This window comes from Atta cephalotes (assembly GCF_000143395.1).
Source record: "Atta cephalotes unplaced genomic scaffold scaffold00051, whole genome shotgun sequence".
In the NCBI taxonomy this organism is placed as follows: domain Eukaryota; kingdom Metazoa; phylum Arthropoda; class Insecta; order Hymenoptera; family Formicidae; genus Atta; species Atta cephalotes.
The window spans coordinates 1,583,591-1,595,916 of NW_012130115.1; the positions used below are offsets into that span (position 1 = coordinate 1,583,591).

The 12,326-nt window shown below is 34.8% G+C and overlaps 1 protein-coding gene across 1 annotated transcript in view; it reads right to left on the reverse strand.

Moving 5' to 3' along the window:
* LOC105622993 overlaps positions 1-12,065 on the reverse strand; it is a 14,650-nt gene extending 2,585 nt beyond the window's left edge. The window contains exons 1-2 of the mRNA XM_012204394.1: positions 11,940-12,065; positions 11,554-11,720 (exon numbers count right to left, since the gene is read on the reverse strand). Of these exons, the coding sequence (XP_012059784.1) occupies positions 11,554-11,720; positions 11,940-12,065 (293 nt within the window). The remainder of the gene's footprint in view (positions 1-11,553; positions 11,721-11,939) is intronic.
* Between the last annotated feature and the right edge of the window lie 261 nt (positions 12,066-12,326).

Consider the following 12,326-nt stretch of genomic DNA (forward strand, 5'->3'; position numbering starts at 1 on the left):
ATATCTATATTATAATTAGAGCTAGAAGTTTATTTATATAAAATATTGCAATTAAATTTTACATGTGTACATATATACACATTATATTTTATATGTATACATACAATTTTAATATTGCATATTTAAACATAGAGAATGCATAAATAGCTAAGCATAAATAACTTCTATCTGTAACGTGTGTATATTCACACGTGTATATTTACACATTATAGCATACACATATGCAATATTATATAATTTTGCCTATATGTGTATTTAGTACACACAAACACACATACATCACTCTATTAGTGGTATGTGCATCTGTATATTTTAACATGAATAATCTCTTCATCTTTTTATTAAATGTAACAAAAAATGGAGTAGCTACATATTAGGTGTGGGAAAAAGTTTGTGGCATTTTTCCCGTTACATCTAACGCCACGAACTTTTTCCCAATATTACGAGTGTGTACCGATATAGACTGCGAGTACTGAAAATATATAATATATGTAACTATAGATTTTCAGTATTGACACATGACTGTAATAGCATTTTTCCTTTCGTACAATGTCATTTTAGATTAGGATGTAACATGTATTAGCAATACATAGATATATTATACATATAATATTAGGTGTGAGATTTTTTAGTAAAATTAAAGTGTTTTTCTTAGAGTATTGAAATCAATTTATTTAAACCAAATATGCTCCATTATTTTCTATAATATTTTGCCATTTTTGGGGCAGAGCCATAATTCCATCGCGATAGAATTTCTGTGGTTTCTGATGGAAAAACTATTTCAAGTGATTTTCACAGGCCTATTTTGAAGCTAGCTTTACACCATTAAGAGAGTTCTGTAGAGACGTAAATAAATGATAGTCTGAGGGTGTTATGTCAGGACTATACGGTGGATGCATTAAAATTTCCCAGCCAAGCTCTCGCAATTTTTGCCGAATCATTAAAGATGTGTGTGGTCGAGCGTTGTGATGGAAGACGATACCTCTTCTATTGATTAATTCTGGCCGCTTCCTCTCAATTGCTTGTTGTAATCTCTGCAGTTGTTCACAATAGAGTTCGGAATTAATTGTTTGATTGGACGATAAGCTCATAGTGAACGATTCCCTTCCAGTTCTACCACACACATAACATTACCTTCTTCCTCGTCAATCCAGGTTTTACGATTGCTTGCGCCTTCTCTTCTTTCTTTATCCACGATCTTTTTCTAGTTGGATTGTCGTAGATGATCCATTTTTCATCACCAGTTATCATTCTCTTCAGAAATGACTTAATTTCATTCCGTTTCAGCGTATCACAAATGTTAATTCGGTCCATCATGTTCCTAACACTCAACTCGTGAGGTAACACCCAAACATTGAGCTTCTTTTTGTACCCAGCTTTATGTAAATGATTTAAAACTTTTATGGTCGATGCCTAGTTCCCTGGCAATCTCCACAGTGTTCACATGCTTATCATGCTCGACTATTTCATCAGAGTTTTCAATGATTGGTCGACCGGAGCGAGGTTCATCTTTCACATCGAAATTTCCGCACGAAAGCGAGCGAACCATTTCCGTGCTGCTGATTTTGATAGAGTATCTTCACCGTAAATAGCAAATTTTTCCACAAGCCTGTGCAGCATTATTGCCTTTATCGTAGTGATACTGCAAAATGTAGCGAATTTTTTCCTTATTTATTTCCATTTTCAAAATAAAATAACTTTTGATCCACTTCACCGATTTCAATCTTTTTCGGCTCAAAACAAAGGTTAAAATGTCTTTTTAAACGCACGTCTAGTGTTGTCGATGCGATTAGTAGTTGTCGACTGCGCATTTAATGCCATCTAGCGGGAAAAACGCGACGAACTTTTTTCCACACCCAATACAATGGATAGGAGAGAGAGAGGATAATAGTTTAAAGAAAGAACGCAATAGCTGAAAAAAAGAAAGAATAAACCCCTCTTCCTTCTAACACGGATTCCAATGATACGCTTCCCCTCTCTTAAATCCATCATCTGTAATGATCATCATCTTCATCCGCGCTAAATTTATCACTAAAGCCATCTACTAGTTGTATAGAATCGGTGCTTGTATCCTATTTTTCAGTTGTAGAGTGCGAATTATTAATGTATGCTGATAAAATTATAGACTCCGCAAATTGTAAATATTATTATTAAAGAAATAAATTAATGTTTTGTAAAAAAAAATGTATAATATGATACTTAAATATATTACTCAATTTTTTAAATTATTTTCAGTTTTTTCTTTTTCCTCTTACCTTTATTCGGAGATTTAGAATTATATCTGAAAAGGCGCGTTTCTCAAATAAGTTAATCAAATTATTGAAATAAAAATTGAATAATAAAAATATATTATAATTCTAATCTCTATTTTTTTTTGGGTTTCCTTCACAATCTTAAATATTTTTTCGCCCCCTTTCTATGTCATCTGCTTGTCACTTTATTTTGAAACCTGCACATTCCTGTTTTTTCTTATCGCAAATGAAAATGGGATAATGGGATAATGGATTATTGGAAAGAAAACGAGCGAGAAAGAAGGAACAAATCTCCCTTTCCCTCTCTAACATGTACCTCGATAATGCGCTTCCCCATCCCTCGGACTCAGCATCTGTGCACTTCCCCCTCTCTGACACTCTCACACATACATGCATATCGTATATATGTATATGCACTACCGTAAGAATTTAGAATCGGCCTAGCTATCCTATTGGCACGCGTAGAATTCTCACGGTCAAGACTGTGGCACTTGTAACGATGCACTCCTTATATGCATCATTTCCGGTATAAAATCTAGCCGGATGCCATTGCACACACCATCAGTGCGATGCAACTATGAGGGCGCGGTGAGCCCACATATTTTTTAATAAATCAAAAATTAATTCACAAAACTCCGCTGGAATTAACCGAACGCATCCAAATTCCTCCGAATTTCGTTGTATCCCATTCGTATTGTAAATCAGCGGAAATCACCGATTCCGGAACAATAGCAGGAGCAGGAGCAACAATTAGCCGAGCTTATTTCGACAAAAACTCTCTTCTTTTTTTTTCCTGTCTGCTTCGATCTCGATCCGACTTTTCTAGATCCGTATCCTCCAGGCGAAAAAGTGATAGAGAATGCTCTGCCACTGTCGAGAGTTGTACTGCTTTTACAGTCATGTAACTTAAACGGCATACTCTCGCCATGGCTCTAAGGAGCTCAATTACCAAGTCCAATCAGAGGAAATCGGGTCACGTGATGCAGTTTGCCATTCTCTCCTTGTGAGACTCTCTCGGCCGCCGATCAGCTGACGCCAATGCATCGACAGGAATTTTCCGTGTCTAAGCGTTCTCCATCATGCCGAGCGTTTTCGACTGCCGGTTTGTTTGCCACTGCTTCCTTTCCACGAACGATTTCAGAGATAGAATATTCTCTGCTTCTATCGAGAGTTCTCGACTGCCGGCACTATAAAACCAGCGGCTTCGACAATAACGGGGTGGAGTTTTCTCTGCCTCCGCCGAATGTTCTCGGTTGCCCAAAACGCATCCTTGGTTTTCCCCATTGCATCAGGGAAAATCCACGCGCGGCAGGAACCGCGAATGCAAACGCGATCGCGATTGGCTGGCGCGTACCCGCATACGAATCAGATGTGCCGTGCCGCACACCTGACACGCATTCCGCGTCTCAGGCGATTCACGTCTACAACTACGATCGGCAGCAGCCGACAGCGACGAAATTGAATCAGACCGTATCATACGCACACATGCGTATACACCGAGCATCGACACGACACACAAATATTTTATTGTAACACCGTAAATATTTTATTGTAAGACACCGTTTCTCTGTAAAATTCACGAAGACACCGAGTTGTCACACATACACAATTGTACATTCAATATGCTCGTAAATACATGTTATCTACATTTCAGCATTAAATACGATTTCTTCTTTTGCATCTTATTTTCCCACTAGAACCTCTTTTGCAATATTCCGCAATATTAATTCCGACGAATTATTCCGCATGAAAGTCAGATTGTTACATACTTATCGTCAACGCGTGTTTCTCATTACTCTTAGCATTTAATTTAACAAATTAATTAAAAATTGTTTAAAATACATCAATTTGTTTTACAAGTTTAAGAATTGTTTAAAACATCCGCAAATCATTTAAAAACAAAAAATTATTTATAAAATATTAATACTGTTTAACAGATTTTAAAAAGTTTAACAAACACCAAAATTATATAAGCAATGTTAAAATCATTTAATAAATATTCCAAAATTCTCCAATTTGTCTTAAAAATTTCAAAAATATTTAATTTAATCTAAAATTGTTTATAAAATCTTATCATTGCTATAAAACCTAAAAATTGATTAAAATATCATACAAATATTTTTAGAAGTTAATAATTGTTTAAAATATCTTAAAATAGTTTACAGTTGAAAATTGTTATGAAATTCGATAAATTCTTTTGATTGTTTTAAAAATATTCGAAAAATTATATAAAATATTGGGAATACAAATTAGTTCGATCCGTTTCCCTAAAGATGGCTCCAGCTATTGTGAATGGTTCATAGTGACAGCTGATTTTGGCGGTTTCAGAAAGGTTAAATGTCTGCTAATAATATTCAGTTTATATCGCTTTGAATTTCATACAAGAACCTTGATTTTTACTGTGTTTGAAATGTTCGAATTTTGTATTAACCAAGCAGCATTTGTGGGAGGTTTTGATTTTCTGCTTTAATTGGAAGAAAAGTGCGGCTGAAGCCCATCGAATGCTTGTCAAAGTTTATGGTGACACTGCTCCAACTGATAAATCATGTAGGGAATGGTTTCGACATTTCAAGGATGAAGATTTCAGCGTTGAAGACAAGTCTCGCTCTGGACAGCAAAATAAATTCGAAGACAAAGAATTAGAGGCATTACTCGAGGAAGATCAGAGTCAAGGGAGCTTGCAGAATCATTGGGGATAACTCAACAAGCCATTTCTGTACAATTGAGAGTAATGGGAATGATTCAAAAACAAGGAAATTGGATGCCTTATGAACTGAAACCGAGAAACCGTTGAAAGGCGATTTTTCACTTGCGAACAGCTGATTCAAAGAAAAAGGATTTTTTGCATCAGATTGTGACTGAAGATGAGAAGTGAATATTCTACGACAACCCCAAGAAGAAAAAAATACTACGCTAAACCCGGTCAATCGTTGCCATCGACATCACCATCAACATCACAACCGAACATTCGAAGATCATGCTCTGTATCTGGTGAGATCAAAAGGGTCTTACTTACTATGAGCTGAAACCTGGCGATTCCATTACGAGCGATCGGTATCGGTAAAATACAATTGATTCGTTTGCATTATGAGAAAAACGGCCGGAATATGAGCAAAGACATGATAATGTTATTCTTCTTCATAACAACGCTCGGCCTCATGTCGCTAAAGTCATAAAAAAATATTTGGAAACGCTCAAATGGGATGTTTTACCGCACCCGTATTCTCCGGACATTACTCTTTCTGATTATTGGTTGTTCCGAAGGATGCAGCAAATCACTAATCGAAAATTAGCTCCAAAATTAAATCGCCTCCAAAGACGAGTCATTTTTTCGAGAATTCGAAAATTGCCTTAGAGAAATTGATCTGTTCATTCATTTTGTTTTGAAATAAATGCACTTTTGAACGCAAAAAGACGGACGGAACTAATTTGTACTCCCAATACTTAAAATTGCTTTAAAAGTTTTGAATTATTATTGAAATCTGCAATTTATTGTTAAAAAATATTGACAATTGTTTATTAAATATTAAAATCTGTTTGTTAATAATAATAATAAATAATATAAATATATAAACAATAACCATTCAATATTTAATAATCATTTATTAAACGTTATGTGACGACCGTCCAAAAATTTGCCTTACTTTTCTCGCTACCCCGCACTTCCCGAACAGCAAGCCATTCCCGATAACTGAGCGAGTTGCCTGGGAGGCAACACCTCACGGCACAACAACAGGGAGATAAATTATTTTTTTATTCTTATTTTTTATTCTTATTATTCTTATTATTCATATTATTATTTTTCTTTTTTTCTTCCTCTTTTTTGTTCTCTCTCCTTTCTTTTTCGTATAAGTCTTGTTGTGTGTGCGTAAAACAATCATTTCCTAAATTATATCCTGCGAAATGTAGAATATAATTTTAATCATAGCTCTTTATTATAGTTCTAAAAGGCTTGTTAAGTAACAGAATGTTAATGCAACGATCTCCTCCACGCACGTCGAGATAGCGTATCGCAGACCGGATTTCTCACGTTCGCCCGAGCTGATAATTTTGACACTCATTTTGCCTGCGTCAGCAGCTACAGCCGTTTCAAACCGCTAAAATACGGTCTAAATTTTATTTCTATCGATTAATTAGTGATAGTCGAATACAAGGCTAGGGGCGCGAGACGTAGAATCACACTTAAACATAGTACTATCTTTAACAACTAGCTAAACTAGGCGATCGCCGCCCGCTATCACACATGCCTATTTGCATAAAGATAAAGCCATGCGATTAGATCTAAGATAGACATTTCCGGCAGAGCAAATAACACCTAAGATCCTAAACGTAGTGATAATTAAGCAGGAAACTATTTAAGTATTACATGGGCTGAAAAGTTCCGGGATTTTTAATGAAAACAAGCGTTTTTTGGACAAAGTTATATTTATTCCTCAACATAGTTGCCTTCGAGGGCGATCCACTTGGTATAGCGATTTTCCAACATTTCGATGCCCTTTCTGTAGTACGAAATGACCAAGCCTTCGAAATACGCCTCGGTTTCCGCAATGACTTCCTCATTCGATGAATCTCTTTCCCTGGAGCCACCGCTTGAGGTTTAAGAACAGATAATAGTCGCTGGGGACCAAGTCTGGAGAATATGGTGGATGAGCAACCAATTCGAATAATTGCTCCAATTTGGTCATCATTTCAAGGACGTGTGACGGTGCGTTATCGTGATGACGAACGAAGGCGAAAGTAGCGCCACTTAAACGACTATAGCTTGTAAACGAATGAACGAAATGTCATGAAACTTCATAAACTAGTGACAGATGAACCTCTCGAAATGAATCATGTTCATTTTCTAGTGACGCCACGTAAAAATCCCGGGACTTTTCAGCCCATGTAGTATAGCGATCCCAGACAGCACAGAATGTTAGAAACGATTTTCTTAAATATTCGTAAATATTTCCTATAAACGTAAAATAAAGGAGGAATTTAAAGTAAGTCATTATACATTTCTATGATTCAAATCGAATCTAAGAAAATACTTCATGACCATTACGTGCTATCTGGCCCTGTAGAACGCGCTCTGCGCGTCCTCTCCTTACCCCGCGCCGATCCGCGTCTAACTATATAATATACTATATAAGGCCCTCCCCCCTTTCTACACTCGAGCTCCTCTCTTCGACACAAGTTGTATCTTATGCTTTACGCGCCAGTAAATTAATAGACAGTAGCCTTGTCGCATTTGAACTGAAAAGTCACAGTAGTGAACTTAAGATACCTCTCTCCCTTTTTTTTCTCTCCGTTTTTGATAAAGCGCGCGTATTAGAGTCAGTGCAACTGCCTCCCCTCCCCCCCCCCATCCATCACAGTCGAAGCAATTTCAACCAGTTACTATCACAACTAAGAGACCCAAAACCGGTGAGCAGAAAATACTGTGTCCTGATAAAGAAATATCACTGAGCGAAAGATTGGAGCTATAAAAATCGACGAATGCGTGTTACTGTGAGTATTAAGAAAATTTAGAATAAGTTTTTAGGTAATAAACTCCTTTCTGCTTTTTTCCAGTTAAGTTATAGATTGATTTATATTGTGTTGAGTTATAGATTGACAGAATCTAAGGTAAATAATAGATTTGATTATTCGAGACCATACATTTTTCATATTCATATTCCAATTACTATTTTTACACGTAAAGTAATGTAATCACTTTTCGTTGGATAAATTTTATCTGATCGGAAATAAGAAGAATTTCCAATTTACACACAATTCTAAGGAACATAATCAATCTATAATTTGACTGAAAAAAAACGAGAAAGGAGTTTATTACCTTTTATTACCTAAAAACTTACACCTCCAAATTTTGCGTTTTCTTTCTGTTCGCATTTTCTGTCAACCATCGTGAAACCTAGCGTTTCTTTCTTCTTTTTATTATTGTTATTTTTTTTTATTCTTTTTATTATTGTTTCTTTTTATTATTATTGTTAACTAACGATTATCACTATTTTATATTACGCATTCTTTATGTAATTGATTTTTATATACTGAAGAAAACCTAAAAAGAAAAAAAAGCTTGATTGAAACATTCTCTTTTCTCTCCCCCCTTTTTTCTTTTTTTTGTGTTGTTTTTTTTACGAATGTTATGGCGGTGCGCTCATTTCCATTTACGTGGTTTTCATCGGGCTTTTCACATTGTTAAATCTTTTATTTGTTACTTTGGGTTAGCGTCATTTTGACATAAAAACTTTGTCTGGTATATTGCGATAATCTTCTAATAATTTCCGAAGGGACCCGCCTATTTTACCGCACTCGGACAAGCAGCATCCTCTCATTATAAATTTCCACTCTGAATTGGACACGGGATGTAGGTTGCTAAAAATAATTTGTCAAATTTGACAATTCAAATTTCAAGCGCAAGAAAAATTATCAGACTTACTCACGTATCAGGCTTCTTGACTAATGTTATTGATATCACACATTATTCAATGCATTCATAACAATAATAAATCACCCATAACATAAATGGCGTAGAATTACGGTCATGTCTCATATGCTAACTAAAAAATAGTGTATCTACGAAGTATGGCTATTTATCGATTTGATTCCAATCTAAACTGAGGCATTTAAACTAACGTGTTTCCCTTAAATTGTGGCTCCAACCTTTCATTTTAAACCGTTATCTTGTTCTCAATGATTTCCTTCATTGTTTGAGTATAATTAAATATATAGATGAATAGTCTTTTTACTAACGATGCTTCATATGATCCTCGTTCAATTATTTTAAAATTTTTGACAAATTATATTTTAATCCGCTTTTGCGATTCACATTCACATAAGTTCACATAAGTAATGCCCTACTCTATATTATTGTTAATTTTAAGCGGAAGGTAAGACCTAACCCCTGCGACTCAAATACAAGAAATATCTCATTTAAATAAGTATTACGTCCAGGCGGGGATTTTTAGTGGAGGGGCACTGCCAGAATTTACCTGGCAGTGCCCCTTCACTAAAAATTCCCGCCTGGACGTAACAATTATTTAAATTGATTAAATTAAATTCAATGTTCTTGATTTTTGTTAAACTAAATAATATGAACGAAACATTTATTAAATTAATTTTTGTTATTTTAAGTATTATATTAAATTAATATAATACTTAAAATAATAAAAATTACAGTAAATGTTCAAAGTGCCGATCTTGAATTTCGATACATAGGTGTGTATGTTTTATTAAATTTCGCTCTTTAATAGACTCATAAATAGACTCTTTATATCATTTGATGTAGTTATGTTTAATGATTCAATTAATTTTGCTAGTAATTTAAAATCAGTATTGATAGGTTTGCCATATACAAATTTTTTCATGTGGCCCCATACAAAGAAAATCTATGGGATTTTAAATCAGGTGATCTAACCGATTAGTTTACAGATCACTACGTCTATGTAAGAATTTGGAATTTTTTCATTTAAAATTCGTTGCGCTGATATGGAAAAATATGTTGGAGCATCATTATTTTGATAAAACGTATTCCTGCGTACCATTATATATATATATGTGTGTGTGTGTGTGTGTGTGTGTGTGTGTGTGTGTGTGTGTGTGTGTGTGTGTGTGTGTGTGTGTGTGTGTGTACACAATGTGCTACATATAATTTCAGACTTTGTACGTTTAGAATAAGTGCTAGCATACTTGTAGAAATGAGCTACTATATTGAACTTTTACTATAAAGAAACGTAGTAAAGGAAAATTTTATTGTATGCTACAAATGAAATTATTGCTTTACGCTTCGATATCCGAGTCGAAAATCAATCGAATATAATATAATATAATATATGTGAATAATATTGTACATTTCTTGTTTATAAAGAAATTATTTATACAAAATTAAAATAATTAATATCATATATGTTTTATTATTATTTTTCTTCTCAGAAGAAAAAATTTTGACCAGGGCACACAAAAAGCTTGTTACGGACCTGTAATAGTAAGTATCGATAATTCTAATCGTTTCTATGATTCAACGAGACACATGAGATGACAGCAGTGCTGTCGCAATTCGAGAAATTAAAATAGTGCTTGTGTCATGTGGTTACGTTAATTTCATTCGTATACAAACAAAATTTTTCGCGACTCTGTTCTCTTATACTAAAGCTCCTAGCTCATTTCTACAAGCATAGTATTATTATTTGAGATTTTCTGTAAAGCTGCTTATTTTAAACATAGATCTGAAACTCTCATATGCATCACATAATCTGACGAATCGACAGTAGAAGCCGATGACAAAACTATAATTTTTTTTTTCAGTTTTCGTATTAAATTGTAGCTGTCGGTATTGTTGTCGATATTTTAATTGTGAAGGACTTTTCAATCCAAATTTAAACTTTTTTAAGGCGGCTTAATAATATAAACATACAATTAAGGAGCATATAACCACAACTCAAGATGTTTTAAGAGATAAAATAATGTATTTCGAATTATAATACGTTAAAACATAAAATTTGTAGATGTTTCGGTCAATATTTGATCATCAGTACAATAGCGCATCGATATCATAAAAATTAATAGTTGTTTTCTACACGTATCTTTACTTCGATGATCGTTCAATGCAAATTAATATTTGATCATTGTCATGATTAATATAATCGTCTTGTATAATTGTTGAAATATATATAGTATTACTAGACTGTCCAACGATTCACAAAAATTTTTTGGTTACTTGATTAATCAATAATCAAAATGTAAAGAATTTTAATTACAATACTTGAGTAATTGGTATTTAGACTTAAAAATTTTTTCCATTCCAAAAAATAATTCCATTCTTCTTCTTCTTCTTAGCCCTTCGTAGTCCATTTCTGGACATATCTTTCTATGTCTCCTTTTCTTGTGCGACTCGCATTCAATTTGACCCCGCGTGTCTTCTAATATCGTCCAGCGCGACTGCGATCGGCCCACGCTCCTCGTCGACTCCTCGCTTCGGTCTTCAGTACAATAGATGTTTATTCCACCTCTCATCCTTACACTTGGCCACATAGCCTGCCCATTTCCATTTCAGCGCCACTTATCCTACGTTGAAGATACCTGTCTTCGATTCTATGATATTATTTTTCACTTTGTCTCTAGACTGATCCCCAGCATTGATCTTTCCATTGCTCTTCGACATATCTTAAACGAATTTACACTGCGTCAACGTCATAGTTTCAAGGTCGTATGTTGTCACCAATATACATGTCTCATATACTTTTTAATTAAGGTTTATGAGGATTTTGGGGTCTCTGATAATATATCTCAAATATCTTTCCAAATGCTATCCAACTCAAACCCAATTCCAACCCGTCTCGCAAGCTCCGCCGTTTTGCTTATCCAGTTTAATGGTGAGATCCAGGACACATACTCTTCTACATTTTGAATGGATACATTATCAATAATCAATTTTACACTATTGGTGGACACAATCTTGGTCTTTTGTAGATTCATAGGCCCACCTGTCTGGATGCACAATTAAGCTCTTGTAACATCCCTTCTAGTTCTGCAACATCTGAAAAGTAGAGAAACGTACAATGTCGTCCGCGAAATGCAGATGACTAAGATATGTTCCATCAACCGCAATTTCTTTTCTCTCCTAAGATAGCTCTTTAAAAATTATTCTAATGCCAGAGTGAATAATTTTGGGGGAATCATGTTACCCTATCTAATTCTTCCTTTTACCTGAATTTTTTCGGAGCACATCATTGATTTCGAGGATGGTTGTCTATTAATGAATTTTATAAGGTTCGAATGTCTTGAGTCAATTCTCGCTAGGTCCATTGCCTCCAGGACCACCCAAATCTCCATCTCTGATCGAACGTATTTTGATAGTCCACGAATGTCATATTAAGAGGGTTATTGTATTCCGTGCATTTCTTCACCAGCGTGCGTATAGCTTGGAGGTGATCGATAATACTATAATCCTTCCCGATCGATAATACTATAATTCGGCCTGTTCAACTGGTTGGAAGAAGTCCAGTTTGTTGGTGAGTAATTATCATTATCAGCACTTTATAAAGGATGTTAAGTAAACTGATTTGTAATTTGTCTATATCAGCAGGGTTTCCC